The 24,704-nt window shown below is 34.7% G+C and overlaps 2 protein-coding genes across 3 annotated transcripts in view; one reads left to right on the plus strand and one right to left on the minus strand.

The window, feature by feature from the left end:
* The first annotated feature begins 4,206 nt into the window (after positions 1–4,206).
* LOC136979765 (protein LLP homolog) lies at positions 4,207–22,126 on the plus strand. Of its 2 annotated transcripts, XM_067275797.1 has the most exons (4): positions 4,207–4,303; positions 7,341–7,489; positions 15,785–15,913; positions 21,729–22,126. In XM_067275797.1, the coding sequence occupies exons 2-4, from the start codon at positions 7,345–7,347 to the stop codon at positions 21,845–21,847; spliced, it is 393 nt and encodes a 130-aa protein (XP_067131898.1). In that variant the 5' UTR covers positions 4,207–4,303; positions 7,341–7,344; the 3' UTR covers positions 21,848–22,126. The 2 variants fall into 2 exon arrangements, with proteins under 2 accessions (XP_067131898.1, XP_067131899.1); XM_067275798.1 differs by lacking the exon at positions 21,729–22,126 and having other exon boundaries at positions 15,785–15,952.
* Positions 22,127–23,565: 1,439 nt separating this feature from the next.
* The window catches only part of LOC136979767 (proton-coupled folate transporter-like), a 29,690-nt gene continuing 28,551 nt past the window's right edge, over positions 23,566–24,704 (minus strand). The window contains exon 6 of the mRNA XM_067275799.1: positions 23,566–24,015. Coding sequence (XP_067131900.1) covers positions 23,981–24,015 — 35 coding nt within the window. The 3' untranslated portion in view covers positions 23,566–23,980. The remainder of the gene's footprint in view (positions 24,016–24,704) is intronic.

Here is a 24,704-nt window from a genome sequence, read left to right on the forward strand (position 1 = left end):
TTTCCAACACGGGAACCGAGTAGATTTTCTCTCGAGTTGCCACCGACGGTGTTTTTTAAACTTTTCGCCTTACGGGCGGTAAGAGGGCCTCTTTTAGCTAGCCCGTTAAGGGTTTGGCCGGGTGGCGAGGGACGGGACCACCCCGAAAAATTCCCGGAGATTCGATTCCGGGTCCCCGGAGCGGTAGGCTGCCACCTCGACCGCTCGGGCGTCCGGCCGTCTGCCACCGACGGTTATCCGGGACGGGAGCGAGGCGAACGACTGCGATGGTCGCGGGGATTCCCCTTTTTTGTGGCAAGTTTCGAATTAAACGGGTAAAGAAAAATTGGAAAATTCGACTTTATTTTTCGTTACCGCGAATGAGTGGAAATATTACGTATGCGGGTGGCCTCGATAGTTTTTCCTTTTCTTCTTTATCCGGAATATCGGGATATACGTTGGGTTGGTAAACGCCATTTTCGAAACGGCAGGAAAATTGTTATTTATTAATTGCTATAACGTCGATACGGAATGGAGAAATATAAAAATTTAATTAGCTAAATTTATTAATATATTAACGTATCGATCTTATTTCGAACTCGATTCGATCGAAATCGAATTTACTTTTCTGAAGTGACGCGGAGCAATGTCGGAAGTACGAAAGAATTGGATAAACCGATCGGAATTTTCAAACGAGTAAATTAGCCGATTTAATCTTACAAATGCCGAAGCCAAATTTTGTTTTTGTACGGTAACCGACGTAGAAAAATCGACTAGGAGCCGAAATGCGGGCGACCGTCGATTTAATACGGGCATTTCTTTTAGAATTTGTTTTTTTGTTACCAAATATAAGTAGACATTTGCGTACATCTCCGAAGTCTAAATCCGAAAATAACTTTAAAATCTAATTTTATCGGAATCGTTTGTCCGGTGGTAACTAATGTAGCCGGAGATTGTATTTTAACCATCCAATTCGAAGAGGGAAAAACGAAAGATTTTGTAAAATAATACGGGCAAAAAACGAAAATTTTTGTAAAAACGGGGTGAGAATTCTTATTAACACCGACTCGTATTTCGCCAAAATACCAGAAATTCTTTCTATCTTGTATTGGGTTTATCTGGAGATTTCGGCCATTTTGGCTATCTTCTCCGATGATCGCCGCCCGGCGGTTATTGGAAGCGGCCCGTTTGTCGTATACGGTGGAACCTCGCTTAACGAGCGTAATTCGATCCAGAGTCTTACTCGTAATGCGAAAGAATTTTTCCCGTAGAAATTAACGTGAAATACGATATTGCGTTCCACGCAGAAAAAATACTCAAATGTTTTATGTATAACGTTTATCCAAAAAAATTGTACAATATACACTGGTAAGGAGCGTGAATGGTCGTCATCTTTTCTTCTAGCGCGGAACGAACCATCCTGGAATGAGAATTCGATTTGCAGAAACAAAAAAAAAACAAAAAAAATCACAGCTAATATGTTTGATAAACGCTTCAAACGATACGACAAATTCTTGGGTTATGTAAAGGCTATAATTAAAAACTTAAACTTAATAAAACACCTAATATCGTATTTCAAAATTTCAACCGTATTTCAAAATTGTATTAAATACAATTTAATACAATTTTGAAATACGTTCGATTGCCAGTCACCCGAAGATGGCCTATTCCATTAGGCCGAAAACGTACGTGATTAAATAAGTTTTCTCGGCGATATTAAGTGTTTTATTAAGTTTTTGAAAGAAAGCTGGGTTGGCTATAATTAAATATTAGAAATTAATTAATTTGACTAAAGGTAGGCAGTTGTTTCCGTGTAGTATTAAACTTAATAATTATAAATACGTGATTTTTAACTCAGACATTTCTAAAATTTAATTTGGAATCGGTCATTATTTACGTATTGTTTGGCGTGTTTGTAACGTATCGTGTGTGTAACGTATCGTTTGGCGTGTTTTTATATAACGGGCTATGGTCGTCGATTTTTATACGTAATATGTGTGAACACAAGTTTGGAAAAATGTGATCGCGAGCGACACTAACAAGGAACCGGAAGGAGTGCTAAACACAGACTGATGGAGCATGCCGCGTGCGAACAATTCGGGATTTTCCCCTCTCTTTATTACTCGTTACGCGAAACATCGCTCGTTAAGCGAGGTAAATTTTTAGAAGTTGTTTTGCTCGTTATGCGAAATACTCGTTGCGCGGGGTGCTCGTTAAGCGAGGTTCCGCTGTATACTGTTCCGAGGCAGCCACTTGCTGGCTCGCCGGTATATCGGCCGTCGGCCAGTAGATCGGAAGTAATGTACTGGCAGTATTCCCAACAATAGCGACTTTTAGAAGGACGTAGCGACGTAGCGGCGACTGCAAACAAATCAGCCAAAAATAGCGATTTTTGATTTTTTTTTTGTTTCAGAAATATAAATTTATTTTTATAGTTTTCAAATTTACAGACTTTTCTCTACTTATAGCTCTCTCTGGCAACGCTAATATTATCACGATAAACAAAACTGTAATTCTAGATTTTTCTATGGTGTACAAAGCTAAAAATCTGTAAAAGTAACATTTTGTAACAAAAATAAACCTGTCCCGGAAATTTTTCAAATTGTTAAAAATTAATGTTGGGATAACCACGAGAGCACCGATCAATGATTTAAGTAAAACTGACACCGAATTATTTATTTTGAAATGTCTAAAGTTTTACCAAAAAGCAGTTAGTGAAGCGTTTAAGACTTCCGATTGGAAATCTTTTTTAATAAAAATTTAATTTTTTTGAATAAAAACAATACTATTAATGCCAATAAAATATGCAACTTAAAACCGATTACCGAAATTATGAAAATTGACATTAATTTTAATGTCCGCATACTTGAAAATGAATACGAAAAACTTGAACTTTATTTAAAATTTGATGAAGCTCCTAATAATACATATTATTTACGGACCCAAATAGCAGAAATTAAAAATTTTCAACGACGAGTATTTGTTTAAAAACATCGTACGGGTGGCACAAAGTGCCTTCGTTATTTCGCACGGAAACGCTGGTGTGGAACGAGTATTTTCAATGTTGGCTGACATTAAAACCAAAAAAAGAAATCGTCTCGCAGTTAATTTAACTTCGGCATTGTTAAGAATTAAAATTGAGTTACATAGTACAAATTCGTGTTGTACTAATTACGAAACTACTCGAGAACATTTAAAAAATCAACAAAACTATGTACGGTATTCATTTAAAATAAGAGAAGCCGACACTGGCATACAGTCGTCGGAAGACGAAAGTAACTCTGTCTGAAGTCTGTTTTAAAACCTATTACTTTTTCGTTTTTCCATTTTTGTTATATATGTATTATAATTATGTATCGTTCGTGTTGTTAACGATTCAATTATTTTTGTTAATTGTTTTTTAACACAACTATTATGTATACAACTTTTCTTGTATTGTATCAAGGGCGTCGCCAGGGGGAGGGGCAGAGGGGCAGTTGCCCTCCCCTAGAAATTCGAAAAAGTTATTTAAATGCTAAGTTTTAATTAAAATAATCTTAGGCTTCTTGTAAGTTAAAGAAAATGTTTTATTTGAGATAATTCTTTTCCGGTACATAGTAAATGATTAAAACTTTATGAATCGTTTCTATTTTACCTACATAAAATTCATATCTTCTATCAGTTTACATCATCTTGCCCCCCCTTACCCATTGGCTGGCGTCGTCCTTGTATTGTATCGATAAGTTTTGCTTTCTAATAAAGCCTTCGACGATTTGAAAATTTGGTTTTTATCGAGTAGCGACTTTTCAAAATATCTGTGGCGAAATCGGCGACTTTTATTTTAAAATGTAGCGACATTTATTTACGAAAAGTTGGGATTTATGGAGAGATTCTTGCCGAGGGTACGTCCGGGCCCTTCGTAGTGGAGCCGGTATTGGTAAAATCTCTCTTCTGTGCCGCAATTAGGGCACACCGGCGAGTCGCTTAGGCAGCTGGAGTATAGGAAAGCCTTCGGCGGAGCCGTGTTCGTTCGGAGACGGTCCAGTATTCCTACCAGAAATTCTTATTCCGTATTTTATTTTAATTCGACCGACGTACTCGGCGAAATAATTATTAATAATAACCTCTCCATTCCAAGTCGAATGGCGATAAGTTTTTTCTATCTTCGTTGATGTTTATTAACGATGGTTTTAAATTTACAACAATAAATTATCGAAGACATTTGAGAAAAATACACGTAGTAAATAATTTTTTTAATGCCAATTTTACATTTTTAGTAGCTGGCAACATTGCAGAAAGCGCTAGAGATCGTTGCGGGAGAATTCACGTGTTCCTTGTCGAAAAGGTAATAATGTAATATAAAATTGGGATTAGAATTGCGTTTGTAGATTCGAGTAGAAAATAACGCCGGTAAGGCTTAATTAATCGCATTCTGTACTAATTGTTTGGACGTGTTCCGGTAAGAGTAAGAAGGCGAGACCCGTGGTGTCGGGAAATAGGTGTTTAGTAATTCCCACGCCGTTAAGATTATTAAGTAAAATGCCGAGGATCGATTGCCTTAACGTCGGACGAGAGAACGGGATAAGAATCTGACGAAGATCGTCTTCGCCTGGTCGCTTTTTGAAATTGTTGCATCGAGCATAGAGTTGTTTCCGATGTCTGTTACGCGTCTCGCACGTCACTGTTGCAGTTTGCCGACTGCGAGAGTTTTTTTTTCCTGTTTGCCCGTGACTGCAAACTGAATTTGTTGCTAACTGGAAAAACTGTCACTTGAGTGGTGAATCGGGATTCGTCGGATTTTGTTGCGATGTTTGTTGACGTGCGGGTGGAGAACGACGGGATTTGGCTTGCGTCCGAGGAACCGTTCCCGGCACCGGAGAATCTACGGTGGCCCGGGGCGTGTGTCCTCGGTCCGGTTCGGATCCGCGGGTCGCTACCCGACGCGTCGCCGAGTCGCGACTGCCTTAGAGCGCCGGACGACGCGCGGTTCCCCCTCGTCGTTTTTTACTTCGACGGCTTACGAGTCCGTCGTGCTTATTTTGTAACGGACCGGACCGGTTCGGGGAGCGTAATGCCGATTTAATATATTTGTCTGGCCTCGGCGAAGGCCGATTCTTCGTTACGGTCGAAGATCTGTCGGAATGCACCGAAACACTTAATTAGATGCGACGACGGCAGTGACGACGTACTAACGAATTTGACCGTGCCGAAACAAAAATTGCATTAAAAGCGGTCGGAAATTGAAGAGGAGGCGTTTTGCCGTCGTTGCTTTCGGACGTTAGCCTTTAAGACCGCTATCGCGTTTTGTTTTTATAGATTAATCTTTGTGTCGGTAAAGTTTATTTAAATGTTCTTAAGTAAGTGCTATTAAATGTTTTTTAACGGTAGGTAAGAAACACGGCAGTATTTCGGTATTCGAATCGTTCCCGAGACTCCGACGATTCGGTGTTCGAACTCAAATTTTGGTAAAGTTGCTCGGTCCTCGACCAAATGAACGCGTTCCTCTAGAACAAATTTTTGATTAATAACGTATTTTTACTTTGTCGTCCGTAAAAATGTTTTTATGACAAAAAATAAAAGTACGGACTGCGTCGTTTCTCCGAACCGCCTAAATTTTGCCGAGCGTAGACTTTATTTCGTTAACGTTTCCGACCTATTTTCGATACGTCGTCCTCGGATTTTAGAATAAAATGTAAATGTTTCGGAATGGAATGTACCCTTTTTGAATTTATAACATTTTTAAATTTGAAATGTAATTTAAAACAAATTAAAAGAACTACATATACTAAAATAAACAAATAAAAATATAGTAAACAAAATTAACCACAACAAATACGTGATTTAACGGTTTTTAAGTCCCATTCTTTTTCCTATTGTATGTTCCTGTGTTCCTGTGCTGTTGGAAGCACATTGGCATCCGTAGCATTTAGGCAATGGTTTTTTATTTTGCTTTTGTAAATTTTTCCTTTTCCGTATCCGATGCAATGGGTGACGAGTGCGTCGTCTTAACGACGTTTGCTTCCTCCCGCTTTACGACGGCCCCTCCGGTCTGTGACGTAATTGCCAAGATTGCACGGTTGTGTCCTTTTTCGAAGTCGTATCTATGTTCTGGCAGACCTACTGCAAGGTTTCGTCTAGTCACACCCGCATAATCCTTCGCAATTCGTAAATGTTGGTTCTCAAATGATATTTTATTATACAGTCTTTATCGTTGCGTAGCGAGCTATAAATATTGGGTGCTCTTTTATAAATCATTGTAGAGATTTTATAAGAAGAAAATACCGGGATGACATATTGAAAATAGGTTGAAACGCTAGCGAAATAAAAATATTTATGCTTGGCAAAATTTAGGCGGTTTGGCGAAATAATGCGGTTCGATCCGTCTGCGGAGAAAGCTGCGGATAATAAAAAATGCGAAAACGGTGCAGATATTTCTGATCGAGACCGACAAAAGCTCGTAAAACGACGATACTTTGTAAAAACAAAATGCCCTCGTTAATTAAAATTAATATCGACGCATAATATATTATTTTAATTGTGATTGTTAGTTAATTATTGATTGGAAATAAATCATCACTTTCTTTAATAAACATAATGTCTGTATGTAACAAAAAAGAAGAGTATACTTTTGTTAACTTTTGGAACCTAACTCCAGGTTTTGCACTAGTCTTTTGTTCTGTATAGCACAGATTTGCATAACGTGGCATTTTTTCGGAATGTAACTACCGGGATATAGGAGGAATACCCGTACCGAAACATTGTCGTGTCGCGATGGAATCGAGACGAGTAGATCCTCGTGTTTCGTTTGTTTTTGTACCCGTTTCCTGCTAGGTGCACGCAATGCCGTTTTTTATTTTTCTCCCCTAAATTCCGTTAGGCGGACCGGATCGTGGCAAGATTTTATCAAATTTGATCCATTAAATTTTGAGATCAAATGCAACATCATAGGTTATGTAGAAGAGGCTTTGCTAATGCTCTGCTTCAAATATAATATGATTGCCCGTTTTAATTCCGATTATTTTGTGTTTTATGGACGATCGAGATGCCGACGTATTTGTGTTGGTATTCCGATTCAAATATCGTAGTGGTATGTTTTAAATGGATTAGTTGATTATAAAAGATGATAAGTGATGTAAGAAAACAAAAACTGATTTTGAATTTAAATTTTAGACACTTTCATTATTCCAAATTTTCCATTCTTCTCAAATGAAATTTTAGAAAATATACTGATGTTTTTTAGATCCGTTTATTACCCTTCAAAGACGGGTAAAAAATGGTAAGGGTAGAAAATTTTTTTCCGAGACTTTATCGGTTTCTTATTGGGCTTACGTAAGATTGTTTATTATTTTAGTAAAATTTTAAATAATTTTGATATTTTACAGAAATATGGCAAAGAGTTTGAGAAGTAAATGGAAGCGCAAAATGAAAAAGATCAAACGAGAGAGATATGCGCAGAAGGAATTGGTGGCTCTGAAGAAAGTTCTAAGTTTGCAAGAAACAAGAGACACTTTGATGAAAGATATTGATTCGGGTACCAATTTTGTTATATTTGAAAGTTATCTTATTTTAGTACGAATGAGGTAAAGTTTCGAAAATTGTTAAAACTGAACCAAAACTTTTGGATGAGTCACACTACTACAATAAAATCTTGTTTTAACGAACTGCTCGGGCTGCCAAAAATCATCCATTGTTCTGAGAATGTTATATTGCAAACAATGATTTTACACACACCTGGAAAAATATCCATTATTTCATAAAAAATTCTGTTATTCAACACTACATATTAAAAATGTCTACTTGAAATTATTCAGTCTCTTGAGATCTCTATCCTTTATGCTATAGAAACACTTATGTTATAAGATTGTATATTATGTCAAATGTGTGTAAGACAAAGCTGACAGAAAAACACACTGTAAGCACAAAAAGAAGCAAAGTACATGTGCTCACTAGCACTTCCCTTTACAATTTGTTAAAAAAAAACTTATCCACCTTGGTTTGTTTTGATGTCTCTTTTCTGCCTATTGAATACAACAACTGCTTGATATTGGCAATGTCACGTACAGTACAGCCTGTTTGTTTACGTGAAACTCTTCGGGAAGGTCTTCGCAACCCGGAAAGACCCGACGGCCTCGATAAATTTTGGCACTAAATTTGGACCGACGTCGGAATGTTCGCTAGATGGCTTCTCCTCGATTCTATTAGTTTTCTGACTCTCTTCGTACAATTCTTCAATTGTACATATCCCAGATGTAACAAGTACTTCGTTGAACTCTGCAAATTCCCAGAAACATCCAAATATGAACTAAATGTCGAAAAAAAAGAAAAAAGTGAAGTTTACAATAAATGGGACTAGGAAAAAATCTGTTATTGCAAGGAAATCCATTGTTCCACAATCTGTTAAATCAAGATTCTATTTATATACTTCACATCTCTGAAGAGATTGAAAACATGGTATTTATCAGTATGCAGTTTAAAAGATATCTTCTCAAATCTTTTTTTTTTCTTTGATGTAATTATAAAATAAGCAAAATGGAGCAAATTGAAACTATTTAAGTAAGGATAAAGTGGAATTTTGGCACCACTCTTATAGAAAAAGTTGTCGTTACCAAATATTAATAGTGCAGGCGCAGAAAATTTTGTATAAACATGTGATCTGTTCCTTCATTTAAGACCCATAAAAAGGCATAGCAAGTTGTGCTAACACTTTTCCCACAAAGAAAAATTTTGAGGATGACGACTATATTGTGGGCAGGTCCCCCACTTATTAGAATAATGCTGTCATAACCTACTAAATTTCACAAAATTAATGAAAGGTTTTCAATGTTTATTTAGGAAAACTGACTAAGTACCCCAATAATATATATATATAAAGTAACACAAAATATAAAACCAAATAATGTATTTATTATTATTAGTGATGTAACGAATAGTATATTCGACTTCAGCCGAATACCGAATATTCGGCTAGGAGAGTGGCCGAATACCGAATATTCGGCCAGAAGCGTGGCCGAATGGCCGAATATTCGGCCAAACTATTCGGCTCGATTAACGCACGTACAAAAATTGGTGCGCAAAAATTATGGCAAGGATCGCGCACCCTGCTCTCTATTTGTCCGCTGTCACTACGATTTTTTCTTCCGGTAGGTCTAAATTATTTAAATTAAGTAATTAAATTATAATTATTAAAGTTAATACGAGATGGAGCCTAACGTCTACCTCCAGGGCCAAATTGGTTTATAATTTATGTAATAGCCGTAAATAGCCCGATACGATTCGGCAGTTGTTGGTATTTAGATGTAAGTTATAACTTATAAGTTATTTTATTTGCAATCGATCTTTTTAACCTTTTTAATTAAGCACTAAAATTTTGTTTTTACTACGTATTTGTAGACTGAATAGTGCCTTAAGGATATACTTTAGTGGGGACGTATGGTCTAGTTTCTCCCCAGATGTGGAACAGTTCAAATATATTATTCGGGGTTTTCTATTTGTGAAGTTTTGTGATATTTTGTTGCTATCGTTTTTGTCAATATATTTTAAAATTAACACGATTTCAAATGTTATCTTTTGCATATAATGAAAAATGCTCGTTCTTTGTTTTATATATAAAATAAATTATATATTAGTTACTCATCTTCTAGAAATAGATAAATAATTCTTTCATTAAATACGATAAGTTTCAATAAAACGTTTCGTAAATCATTTTAAAATATCGTAAAAAATATAAAAATATACGCGAATACGAATATAACATAATTAACTAAACAATAACATTAATGCCCGATACGTTCTAACCTACACGCCATCAATGCCATAAGATATTGGGCTAGATAAAGGCTATAATATTATTTAATTATGAAATAATTTAATACTAGAGTTAGATGCTATTTCTTATTAACTTTAATAATTATAATTTAATTTTCAGCATTAATAAAAGTTACCAAAATGATTAATTTACTGTGTTTTTGTTATTTCTTACTCCTGTTTTGAGGTATTCAGTATTCGGCCGAATAGTGACTACATATTCGGTATTCGGCCGAATAGTGATTTAAATATTCGGTATACGGCCGAATAGTGAAAAATAGGCCGAATACCGGGTAGTAACCGAATATTCGTTACATCACTAATTATTATATAATGAAACACATTTTGATTTCCAGTAGTATTTTCCTAAAATAAAAACATTTTTGACTTATTCATAGGCCTTCCTCAGTTATGTAATTTAAGTCTTAGAACATCCAGGTTTGTAATTTTGTGTTCAAATTTTATTTTAAAAATGGTATTGTGTGTTCTTTGCACTAGTCCTAATTGAGGAAGACCTACGAATTGGTCGAAACATTTTTATTTTAGTAAAACACTGCCGGAAATGAAAAGGCGTGTTTCATTGTAAAATAGTTTTTCATTCCAGTATATCTTGAGATTATTTTGACTGTGAATGTATTTATATAATAAACACAAAACTTGCTTTATGAAACAAAACACAAAATCCATCATTGTCATATCAAATGCAAAAATTGCAGGTGAAAGCATGTGTGGAGTTGTATCCATAACATTTTGAATGTGTGCATTTTTCTTTATCAATTTTCATTTTTTTTTAACTTTCCAAATCCAAAACACACTTCATTTATCTAACAAATAGTATCTGCCATTTTAAATTTATGATTATGAATATGACAATCTTCAATAAGAAATTCAACATTACCTTAACACCGGGGAGGGTGAAATCAACACTAAATCCGGAACCCGTTACCGGTGTAAATCGTGTGAAAAAACCTTTCTTCGCAGACGTTTTCAAACTTTCTAAAATAGTTCTTCCTCGGTAAAAAGTTTGAAAATGTTTGCGAGGAAAGGTTTTTTCGCACGATTTACACCAGTAACGGGTTCCGTATTTAGTGTCGACGACAATCTTCATTTAATTTGAATGAAATCTATCTTGGACAAATTCTTTTTAGTCTTCTAATGTTGACTCTTTCTTTTTTGGTATACAGGCTTTTTTAACACAGTTCTGCATTTCTTTGTTACTCTTTCTGCAGTGGCTTATTCCAATTTTGACTTTGTCTCAGTCAAAATAGTCAAATTGTGCTTATTGCAATTATTACGGCAATACCCCGAGTGATGTAACTTGCGACTTATGTAAATTTGCAGTTACGTAAAATGTAAATCTCAAAAATTGGAAAAAAATCTGAGTAGAGTAACATGTAATTTTACAAAGAATTATTATATTTCAAACATTCATTCATTCATTCTCCCTCTCTCTTCCTTTCTTTCTTTTGCACTTTACCAATTTATTACTTTATTGCACTGTTAATCCTTTACTTTTCAGTCTAATTGCAAGCAGATAAACAAGTGTACTGGACACTCTTATGTATAAAAGAATTGTTTACAAAAGTAACAAATAATATATGTACAATACACATATAATAATAAATATCGTATAGAGTTGTTATTTACGTAGTTACACTTAAGCAATTTACAAATTCGACTTATTTAAAATACATATTACTTGTCATTTTAATTATAATGATACAAAATAATAAGTATTAAAATTATGCTCAATTTTAATTGTACACTTATCCATTTTATATAATTCATGCTATTATCGTTTTTAGGGTGCCGGTACCAATCTACTTTTAATAGGACTCTTGCAGAAAAAGGTAGTAAAACTGTATTTGTTAAACGACACGATACGAATAAAGTGACACATTCACGTACGGCACAATATGCACTCACCTTATCTGGAAAACTATTGCCTCGGGTATTTGTACGTCTTCAAGAATCGACCGGTAAATTTGGTCCAAGAGTGCAGAAAACAGTAGAAGAATACACACAAAAATATAAAAATGTTATAATAACATCATCAAAGTCCGGAAAACTTACGACAGAATTATATATTGAATTCCTTCAAAACTGTTTAAAACTTTACATGGGAAAAAAACAGTTTCTTCTACTTATCAACTCTTGGGGAGGACAAACAAAACCTGAATTATATGACGAAATCGTCCAGGATGACAATAAATTACCTACTCGTACGATTAAAGTGATTACTCCAAAGTGTACGCCTCTCGTTCAATCTTCTGGCATCTATTTTTATAGACAAGTAAAAAATCTAATCAAAAATTTTCAAAATTCTGCTTATTTATTCGAACAAAATCGAGAAATAAATTCTGAAGAAGACCGTATTAAAATACAACCAATAGTTCATCATCAATTGTCATTGCCAGTTTTTGATAAAATGATTAGAAATGCTTGGTACGCTGCTAAACTTGCCGAAAACAGAGAGATATTTGTGAATGTGAATAAAGTTTGCTTTCCAACTGATCTTCTAAAAGAACATTGCTCTTATAAGTGTTCGTCATTTATTCGTTGTGCTAGATGCCAAAAAATGTATTGTTTCCCATGTTTCTATGATAATTATCATTCAGGTTTTTGTATGTAATAAAAAATATATGTAAAAGTAACAAATAGCACAATCTAAACTTTTTACTTGCTATAATAACCATTTATAACTATTATTATTAATACACTTATTAATTATTTTGTATTATTACAATTAAAATGACATGTAATATGTATTAAACATTTTTTAAATGAAATTATTTATAATAATAAAATTTTAATATTTATATATTAAAAATACTTATTTTAAAAAACTATTAGAAAGAAAAAAAAAAATAATAATAATAGAGACCGAGATTTGAACTCCGAACGACTTGGCAATACCCAAGAACGCTATCGACCAAGCTGTTCGGTAGCTGCCGGCCTAACAAAACTTATTAGTACATAAGCTGAGCTTGAATTTTTAAAGGCTTTTTTCTCAAAATTGGCTGGCCATTGCACTTTCTTGTTTTGAGGATTGAACACTCTTAAGGAGTACTACCTATATACCAAGCCTCATCCCGAAGTGAATTTCCCAGGTCGTGCCCTCCCCGTGTGATTGTTCCTTTGGACTCGGATAAATAAATATTTTTAATTATTTAATATTTCAAATTTAAATAAATATCATTTGGGATTAATGTATTGTATGATTCCATAGAGAACAATGGTTATAGTCTGATATTTATAACAATAGTCTATTGAGTAGCTAGAAATTACAGATTATTTTTACATTGTAATTCAGATTACTTATTAAACGATTTGGTATTAAGGCATTATTGCCATTTTGTAGTAAATTTAATGATTAGAATATAATTAATTACATAATTAATAATAATTAATTTCCACTTTTTGGTTATTATATAATATGATGAAACCATATAAGGCAACTTCAGAGTGATTCAAGTTCAGTTTTTAAAGTCTAACAGATCGAGCAAATTTGTTATATCCCAGACCCAAAAAGAAGAAAATTGGGAAATATTGTTTAAGAGGTTTTGTTAATTATCTCAAAATTAGGAATGAATCTCTGAATCATTCTTGTTCTGGAGTCATCATACACAAGGTGATTCAAAAGTAACAGAAATTTTTAAAAAATTAATAACTCACAAACTATTTACAGTAACACGATGCAGTTTTCATAGAAATGCTTAGAATAAAGTGGAATTTTTTTTGTGTGTAATAAAAGTTTTAGTACCAAAATAGTTACGTATCTTGCCGTAGATGGTGCTGTAAAAAACTGAAATGATTTGTAAATTTGTTAAAGTAAGAATAAAAAATAAAAATGTTCTTAGTGTAAGCTCTAGTAACAACTTCACAAATTATGTAATCTTATCAAGTGCTATCTATGGCAAGAAATGTAACTGTTTTGGTCCTAAAATTTTTATTACACACAAAAAAAATCCTACTTCTTTCTAAGCATTTCTGTGAAAACTGCATCGTCTTAATGTAAATAGTTAGCGAGCTATTAATTTTTTAAAATTTCTGTGACTTTTGAATCACCCTGTATTGTGAATGACGTTGCAAAAATCAAAATATATTTGTATTCTTGCAATATTACCAATTATCTTTTATATATACTCCTCAAAAATAAATTGCAACACTACAAAAGAATGCATGTAGCCACGTACACATTGCAGGACCAGTAGAGGTGACAGATATGCAACAGACACCTGTTTATTCGGTAATGAATACGATCCCCGTGGGCAGCTCTACGGGCCTCTATATGGCAAGGATACTCTCAAAGAGGCAATTAATGGGTGCCCGAGTTATCCCTTGCCAAGCCGAGTCCACTGTGGCATGCATGTTGCCTATGATATGTGGTGGCAGTCTCCCGTGCACCTCCGTGTCGGACGAGGGTCGCCGGGGACTACTGCCCGTGGGTGTTAGACGAGAGAGAGGTCTGGTCGGGGAACGATGTGAATTCTGTTCGGGCTGGTGAAAATTTGCTATGTGATGTGCTGTCGGACATTGTCTTGCTGGAACACCGTGTTAGATGAGGCCTACACTGGTGGCTAAACCACAGTCCTCGCAATTTCTGTGACGTACTAGTCTGCTGTCAGAGTACCGGAAATGTGCACCGGGGCTATCCGCCAACCAAATACAATGCCTCCCCAAACAAGGATACCCAGTGTGAGGCCTGTGTGATGCTTGGTGAAAAGGGTCAGTATGTAGTGTTCCTGGGGATACTGCTACACCCACTAATGGCCATGATTCCTCCACAGACGGAAGTGGGATTCATCCATAAACAATACCCAATGACATTTGGTGGTACCGGACGTGCAGTTGACGACACCCATTGCTGGTTACCGCGTATGCATCCCGACTTTGTGCATCCCATTGCGAACGGTTTGGGTGTACACAGATTCGTCCGTTCACGGTGACGAGTGGCTTCGGACATCGCGTGCCGAGGCCAATGGGTCCCGAAGGGCCATTCGGCAAATCTGCCGGTCTGTGCACCGATGCAATCCACTTTGGATTCCTACTTTGATGTGTTTGCAGAGATTCCTGCATCCATTGTGTCACACATTGCTAGATGGTAATCATGTTGTGCCCAACACACGTGACAACTGTGCATATGAAAAACCAAGGTCACACTTCTGTATCCGAGAGCCACACGACCTCAGTTACCCGAGTTCCCCAGACATTAACTGGTGGTATTCGGCTTGCAGTCATTTCCGAGGCATTTTCTATGCTTCTTCAAAAGTTTGACTGCTGCAAACCATCACCGATAGCATTTATGGCATGTTCCGACCGCTGGTCTTTATAGCCCAAAACTGGACACGATCAGATCGGATGCATACTCAAACTTAATCATTTGTATATCTCTGTCACCTCTACTGGTCCTGTAATTTGCATATAGCTACACGCACTCCTTCGTGGTGTTGCAATTTCACTTTTGAGGAGTGTATTAATTGAAAGAAGGTTTCAGTTTGTCCGACTTGTTTTGAGTAAATTGCTAGGACTAAAAATACAGTTCGGGTATGAAAATAAAGCTCTTATCCTGTATATAATGCCACCAAAGAGATTTGAGAAAGGTGCAATGGTTCAGGTGTGACAAAGTGGCAAATGTACGAATGTTAAATCTACAAGACAATCATGTCGGGGTCCCACCTCCTGCTAACTTTAGCCCAAGCAATTTTTTATGTTTTGCAGTTAAAAAATTGTAAATGAACATTTTAGTTACTAAGACCATTGTTTTTATCACCCTCTCCCAACTCATCCCAACCAATCTTCCACCCTCTCAAAAGCTCAAGCAACATCAGACTTACATAGCTAGTTGTAATTTAAGAGCTCAATGAAGTTTTCCCATTCATCTAGAATGAAGTCTAGTAATGACTAATACTTGATGAATTTTTAACAATGAAACAAAATTATTCATAAATTTATTTTTAACTTATATTTTAATTTGTCAATTTTATTATTATAAAAATATTTATAAAGAATAACTTTTCAGTGGCAGTTCCCATGGAAGATGATTCCAAAAGAAAATACAGTTCCAAGACAAAACGGGATGAGTATGGAACCTATCCCGTCTGGATGAATCAGAGAGCCATCAGAAAGTTAAAAGGGAAAAAGAAAGCTGGTAAAAAAGCAAAAAAATAAAAGAAAAATGAGAATTGTGCTTGGTTCTTGTGTTTGAATTTGTCGTCATTGAAATCTTACTTTACATATTTATTGCGGATAAAATTAAATTTTAGAGGGATTTAAGTCATTAAAAAAAAAAGAAAAAAGTCATTATTTATTTATTTATTCAATTAAATAGAACGTGCTCAGCAAAATATTAAACAACAACCAAACACCTTTATCGTTGCCAAGAAAGTTTATTTAAAACAAATATTTTCGACTTATTCCGTAGGCCATCGTTAGGGTTTTCAACCTGACGATGGCCTGTGGAATAGGTCAAAAGCGTTTGTTTTAAATAAACTTTCTCGGCAACAATAAAGGTTTTTGGTTATTGTTTTTTTTAAAGCCATTTAGATTTATGGTTGTGAATTAATAACAGAATAAATTAGTGATGCAACAAATATTCGGTTACTATTCGGTATTTGGCCTGTTTTTCGCTATTCGGTCGAATACTGAATACCTAAAAACGGGAGTAAGAAATAACAAAAACACAGTAAATTAATCATTTTGGTATTTAGATTTAATGTTATCGGGTTAGTGGTGTTTGTTTATATTTATTTATAACTTATAACCTGCATAAAATAAAAAACAAAATAATATTAGTCACATGTATTCACAATTTATAATTACAAAGATCAGCACACGCGCACACACACACCCACACCTATTCGTTCGAGAATTGTCGCACATCTGAGGATCTGACCCTGCCTATCCTTCTTTTTAAGCGCTCTTCCCTTTCTGTTTCCTCTATCGCTGTAGTCCACCTATGCCTATGCATACATCATAATGCGTGCGCACGATACTTTTGATTCGTCACTTTTCTGTCATAGATTTCCCATTTTACAGTTACGTGACTCATAGCTTGGTGATAACAGAGAAAAGAGACAGATAGGACGTGGGTATAAGTCACAGTTATGATTTCACAGATTCGAGACAGCTTGGTAGCCTAATTGGCCCCAGGCTTTCGCCCGTGCATTCGAAGTGACTTTTATTACAAGCACGTAGCTTTCCGAAGTCTACGAGAACAATTATTTGGCATTGACGGCCGCAAATTTTGCACCAGTAAGCTGCCTCGACTCGTTCGATTATGTTATCAACTCAATTTCATATTTATTTTCACATTTTCACTTTGCGGTCCTTCTCTGTTCTTTTTCCATTATTTACACGTGTAGGTCATTTCATTGTTATCCACATTTGATATCATCACTTATAACATACTGCCGTGACGCTCGTTTATCCGCTACAACTGTCAAGAATTAATGTGATTGACGAAGCGTAGTGATAGCGGGTCAATAGAGAGCAGGGTCCTTGCCATAATGCGGTTTGTGTGCCAATTTTCGTACGTGCATTAATCAAGCCGAACAGTTTGGTCGAATATTCGGCTATTTGGCCACACTCCTGGATGAATATTTGGTATTCGGCCCGAGGCCGAATATACTATTTGTTGCAACACTAGAATAAACTACTTTGAAAATAAAATGTTTTATTAAATTAGTTTTAATAATTTGGCAATTATAAAAAATATATAAATGATAATTAAAAAGTTGGAAAAGCAATAGCCTATGTGCATAGTAAATCAAATGCTGTTTTATTTTGTCAATGTGCCATACATTTGGGGCTGCAAGGGTCGGGAGAAGTCAAAGTTGTGGAATTTGAAACAAAAATTTGATAGGAACCCTGTATATAGTTCATTCTCATTTTTTTACTGGTCAAGATTAATTTCAATGTTCTTTGTTAGAAATATCTAGTTAATTAGAATTATATAATGTCATGGGGGAGAAAATACGAAAACGAAATTGTTGCCAAAGCCCCGGGGTTGCACGTTAAGATCTCGGAGCCACGCAAAGCCCGCGGGCCGCGGGTTGCTCTCGGCTAGCCAGACGCAACCATTTACGATCAACAAAAATGTTAAAATGAGGTTAAAACATAGTAACACTATATGGTACAAATGGAAGTTTGCCTCGCCGTGGCAAGCGTCGAGATGATCGAGAGCTCCATTCGTGGAAATCTGGTCACCGCTTGGCAGTATACTGTACACTATACATACTCATCTTGGCAGTATTTTCTAAAATTATAATATGTGTATATATATGTTCTTACTATAATGAAGAACATTTTTGAATACACAGAACAAAATCTTATACTGTATTGAGTATGCCACTGAATAAAAATACATGCAAACCAGGGTATCGCCTCTCCAAATGGCATTTAGTAGTATTCTGGAATGCCAGAATTCAGAGGATCAGTCCCATATAAAATAAGACTATTGTAAACTTTAATTAATAGTATAGTGTCAAAATTAAGAAGCATCGACAAAAGAAATTCCAGACGTTAAAGATAACATTAATTAGAATTAGAGACAGAAATCACTCATTCTGATTTAATGTAATGTCCAGAACCGAAACTGGAACTGTTGGAACTGATCTGAATGAGGAACTGCTCAGTAGACTGTTCCCGGGAACAGCTGGACTAGACCAACGTTTCCCAAAGTGGTTCCTACAGAACACCGGAACCGTCGACGGGGTCCGTGGCAAATTAAAATTAATTTGGGGATGCACGGACAATATCTGCAAAAGGTTTAATAAAAAATAAAATGATTGAGACTCATTTTCATTATTATGAAAGTTAAAAATAAATAAGTAGTCATTATTAAACTATACCATACCATAAAGAATAGATACATAAATAATAAATTTTATATTTTTGTAATGTAATTAATAACTCAATTACAAATAAATTATATATATATATATATATATATTTTTGTTTTCAATACATTATACCCATTTTTTTAAACAGACAAGCTTTAGCTAGTAATTTCAATAAATATTACTTTAAATATCAAAATATTTTATTTTTACATAACCATTCAAGACATCAAAGTTAAATTTGTAATTTTACTATTATGTAGATGTGTAGAGTTATTTCACTCAGGAGTTCCTGGCCAGGTTTTTGCTGTGAGAAGGGGTCTGTGGGCATAAATTTGGGAACTGTTGAACCAGGCAGTTTCTTTGGAACAGTTAGGCTAGATGGTCCTTGTCTGTTTTATGTATATAATTAGAATGTTTCTCTTTCTCTGTTCTTAGCTTTTTGGCCAATCTGCTTCAAATTATTCTTGCTTAACTCAGACTCTGAAGAAAGTAGGGACTAACACGAAACCTGAACATCTTATCCCCTCCTGATTTCATTCCTTGTTAACTCCTAAACCCTTTGTCTGATCTGCATCATATTTTTCATACTTATTCTCTGGGACTCAGAAAAATACCCTACCCTTTCCTGAGTTTGATCTGCTTGATATTTTATGATAAAAAGAACAACAAATATAGGCTAAAATAACTAAATTTATATTATTGTTTTTGTTTTAACATTTAGCCATCTTTATACATTTTTTGACTGTGGCCATGCAATGCCAGACATATTTGTAGTTACTAACAAAACAAATAATTTCAAACCAATAAAAATATAAAGTTTTAAAATACTCTAAACAAATCTGATTATTCCTAATAACTCGTGGAACATTTCATTTACTTCGAATACAAATCCAGATAGAGATAGAAGTAGAGTTTGCCATTCCGCGAAAAACCGTATTCGTAAAAGTACAAAACGAAGACTGCATCGGTAGTTCCGATTGGAACCGTCTCGACGCTCGGTGCGTAATCGTTCCTAGTGACGTAATTCCGAGTCCGGAACGACCAATTTCCGATAAGAATCGAAATAAAAATACGTCGTCGATCGGTCTTCGACTACTGGTTAATACGTTACGACGACTTCGCCGTCGGCCATAAATACAAATTGTACGAACGTAACATAACGGGATAAAAATTTATCGGTTAAAAGCCCAAAAGAATATAAAATATCACACCGGATACTGCTGGAGTTTATCTATTACGATTGAGAATTATCTAAATGTATAAAATATTTTACGAAGAAATTTTGCGTGATAATAGGAAGTTTTTTGTCAAATTGGCAAAAACGTCTGTACGAATGGAAGAAAACTGATTTCCTTTATATTAGATTATACTATGATTTTCTTTGTACTTTATACAGTATTCGTACCACGAGGAAACGACAAAACGGGGACCGTCCCCAGAAATAGAGGACGGTCGGTCACCCTAGCTACGGTATGTGGTTTTAACTTTACGGCATTTAACTCGGCTACGAGTTTTTGCAAAATATTTTACTTGGTTAACAATCTTTTGAAATAATCTTTAGTTTTCGAAGCACGACTTGAGTGCTTTGTAGTAAAGGGGCATTTCCATGTCCAAATATTGCCTATTTAATTTTCTTTATTTTACTGTATTTAATTTTGTCTTCTGTACGAAATGCATTTGAAGCAACATTACAACAACCGCTTGTACTCACTCCACCGTTTATAATTTCCTCAAAATCATGTTTTCATTTAATAATAAATTTATCCGCCGTATGCTTTTACGGTGTTAAAATTTTTTTCTAAAATAATAAATTTTTAACATAGTAATAAATACTAATTCTCGGAGGCATAAGGTGTTTGAGTCAAAATATTCAAAACTCCGAGTGTTTATTGAAATATTGAAAAATAAATTTCAAATACAAACAGGACACGGTAATTATTAAAATTATTTATTAAAATAATGTATTACTTGATTCCTGATTTTATATACATTATAATTAATATTATCTTTATCTCAGATCTCTTATAATGTTTATACACACTACACAAATCAAAAACACAAAAAATGGACTTTGTCAAACAAAACAGTGAATGATTTACAGAAAAGCTTGCTTCTAAGTATCTCAGAAGTACACATTGCATTATGTCTGCATTGTAAATTGTGGAATTCAAATTTATAATGCTAATGTTTGTTAAATTTGTTTCCTGCTATATTAGCTCGAGTGAAAAGTTTTGCTTATTTTTAACGGCCGTGGGCCTGTGCCCTTAGTGCCCACGGGCAGAAAGAGCAAAAAAAAAAAAAAAAAAATGTTTATTTCGTTATTGTCACTCCAAGGGAATATGAAACTTCCAAAGCCTTATAAGCTAAATGCTCAATTTTTAGAGGCAAGTTTTTTGGAAGCGATCGAGAGTCTATTATTTGGACGAGCAGCAGTTTGTGTTAATGACTACGTGCTCGCCAAGTTCTGCTCGAATCGGAGACCCAAATATCTGACCCTCTCCTCGTCTGTGTAATTCAAAAAGAGGAGTAGAAACGGTATAAAATCATTACGTTTCTGTTTCACTGGAAATTACTGAAATTGCAGTTATTTTGAATTCACATAATTATCTTTAGTCCGTATTCAACATTTTTCAACATGTTTCTGAAAAATAGTTTAAATTTTCTTGCTTTTTTCCTGTTTGTTTAAGGTTACTTTCTGCCATTGAAGTCATGCAATATACATTATTATATTTATTTGTATTTTAAAATACCAAACCCAAGTGCCTTGATATCGAGGGGGGGTACTGCAACACCATAAGCACTCTCTGGATATGCCCCTATTGCAACAGATAGGGAATGACTGCATATATATCTGTACTGGAAATGATTATTTGTATTTTTATTATCATATTCCATTTACAGAATATATTTTTGACATAAACAAAATCGACTATACAGACGGCATACGTACCGTACAACATATATGTAATTAATTAACTCAAAACAGATTCAAATACAGAAGTCCTTTTATCAGAAATGCTTTTGAGCCATTCTGCTTTATAATCAACTGGTTTTAAAATAACGGAATAGAATGTCTACTTCAAATAAATTAAGCAACATTTATGTATGTTTTTTATACTATAGAGCTAGTGGAACCGAGTCGAGCGCTACTTGTACGCAGGCAAAGAAAACTGCTTCGGGAAAACATGTGCGTCTTTGGGTTGGATATGCACCGAAACGCGATGCTTGTTTTCTTCCCGTGATAACGAACCGGCCTACGGCATACTGTGTATGCATGTACAGTACCAGCCGTTAAACTCTTGTTTTGTTCTCATTGTATATTACAGTTTTAATTTTTCTTGTACACGCATTTTCTTCCTGTATTACTTCCTTCCTTACAATGTATTATTGGATTATGTAACTCGCTGTACTGATTGCATATATTGTATGTAAGTGTACCAACATTCATCTCTGCCAAATTGGCACTTTGTATGTATTTTATTTTTAATAATATAATAAATATAATTACAACTTTTAACAAAGATTAAACTTTGCTTCGGTCCTTCATTCCGTTGTTTGCACCATCCGCAGTTCATAAAATCACAAAACTCACGGAGACGACTTTCCTTGTAGGCTACTGCCTCCGTAGTAAAATATGTAAAGTATGATAAAAGCGTCATCTGGTGTCCTAGCCACAATCACAATAATACATTTTTAATTTTACTTAAAATGTATTTTATTATTATTTTCATAAATAATTGAGATGTAAGATCTCAGGAGATCTTATTCCCACTCCCTTCCTTTCTTACTTTCCACCTATACCCTCTCCCATCCTTCTCCCCCATCCTTCGCCAGGCTAAGTCTACCAGACAGCCTCCTACTCTGTAACTCTGTGATAATGAATCACAGCTTTCTGCCACACAAAACTTCAAAAAATAACTGTTGTATGAAATATCTATTATGGTAGCTGTTTTATTCATTCTGTATGTTTGGTTGTAGTGTTACCTATATTACTGCACTGCCAGGTACAAAGTTAACCAGTAATGTGTGATAGTTTTTTTTTTTTAAATTGATATTAATATCGATAATACGACATACGTACGTGCAGAATCAATACATTAAATCAAAATGGTCTACAGTCACTTCTCGAGTTAGGACCACCTCGACTTACGACCATTTGCACTTACGACAAAAAAATTTCATAAAAAAATTTTTAAAATGTATCAATTTTTTATAGTTTTCATCAAATATATATCATATGCATATATATATCTTGCACATTTCTGGCGATTGATTGCAGCATCTTTAGTTTTGTTCTGCAGTTAGTTACCCTTCGCGTGTGCTTGTGTAAGATGGCTAACTGTTGTTAAGTACAGTCGCATCTCGACTTACGTACGAAGTTGCGGAACCGAACCCGTCATAAGTAGAGAAGTGATTGTATTGACTAATGCAGGCATTACTTTGACCGTAAACTGCCGAATGTATGTATATATTATATATTATTTTTAATATATACTTATAAATAATATATAAATTTATAATTTATCAAATTTCTATTTATTAAAATATATGTAGTGTTACACGTAACATACAAAATTCATACAGGATAAATTCATATATTGCAAGAATGCTATTATTCCTCAACGACAATCAAATGAACAAAATGTCGAAACAAAAGTAATGAACACGAAGTACTAAACTTTAAAATTATCACGTCGGAAAATCACCGATAAGACATCGTTGTCCGAATCTTCCTCACTGGAATGTTTTTGTACGGTCGAAGCAGACGACGGTTTCCGAGTGTAAAATTTTATCGTCGTTGCTTTTAAGTAGCTTCTTTGCTAATTGGTGCTTCACGGGAATCGGTAAGAACTCTATTTTGTAGTTTAGTTTTTATTAAATTTAATTGCAAAAAATATGTTCAATTGCTGCACATGAATGAGGAAGCAATAAAAACATCTATTTACTGCCAAAATAAAAGTGAAAAATATAGAAATATAGAAAAAAAGATGAATGTTTTGAAAGGTACTAAATTGAAAGGAAAGATATTAGGATTTCATGAATGGTACTAGGAAAATGGTGTTGGGTATCTTGGTACTGGGACAAGTAAAAAGGTACTAGATTAGTACAAAAGTACTAGGTGGGACAACACTGGCGCCGCCTTTGTAGCCCCGATTCCGTTACCCGGCATCGCCGCTAGAGGCACCTAGATCTAGTTTTGCCGTTCCTTCCACTAGCTCTATAAGTATTACACTAAAAATTTAAAAATATTTAAAATATACCATCACAACAACCTTATTAATATGAATCTGAATCACAATTTCACAACTCTTGATTGGAGATAGAATTCTACTTTGCAACACCGTGGTCCCATAGGTTTTTGTTCAGTCAGTTGTCTAAGAAATTTCTTCCGTGTGCGCAGATTCAATTTCTATAAAGAGAAAAAAATTAATTTTTTGTGAAATTAATATTGTACATTATACAAACAAAACAGTTTATTAAAAATTAATCATAAAAACCGTAAAGTCATAATTAAAATATTTTAAATCTTCACTTTAAAAAAGAATTTTGCTTTTTAAAAACTAGTGCAAATCATTTGTACTATTTGTTTTACTTATATCAATGTTATAAATACAAAACAACATTTAGAGATACAGGAAATCCTCACTGGTTCAAAATTCAAAGGATGAAATAATTGCGATTTCAAATTATCGGAGATTTACATTTAAAGTGGACCAAAATATAGTAGCCTACAGTCCTACAAATATCTCGATCTGCTACTCGGCCCAATCTTGCAATCCCGAAATCCGGCCGTATTTTAGAGATAAGAGAAACAAAAATGTACTCCGTGAGTAAGGTGACACCCAAAAATATGTAAATAATACCATAAAAGCAAAGCCATATTGCCCAGATTAGTATTGTTCTTGGTCTATTGTTCTCTTGTAGCATGGAGATACTTTGTTCTAAACCAGTGTTTCTCAATGGGGCAATATCACCCCCATGTGGGCGATTTTCCATGTTGGGGGTGATTAGTAACAATTTATATTTTGGGGGCAAAAAACAGTTTTTTGGGAGATATAGCAAAACATTATATTAAGAATCTATATATATGTAATCGAG

This window comes from Centruroides vittatus, unplaced genomic scaffold (genome assembly GCF_030686945.1).
Source record: "Centruroides vittatus isolate TY-2023 unplaced genomic scaffold, ASM3068694v2 contig_634, whole genome shotgun sequence".
In the NCBI taxonomy this organism is placed as follows: Eukaryota; Metazoa; Arthropoda; class Arachnida; order Scorpiones; family Buthidae; genus Centruroides; species Centruroides vittatus.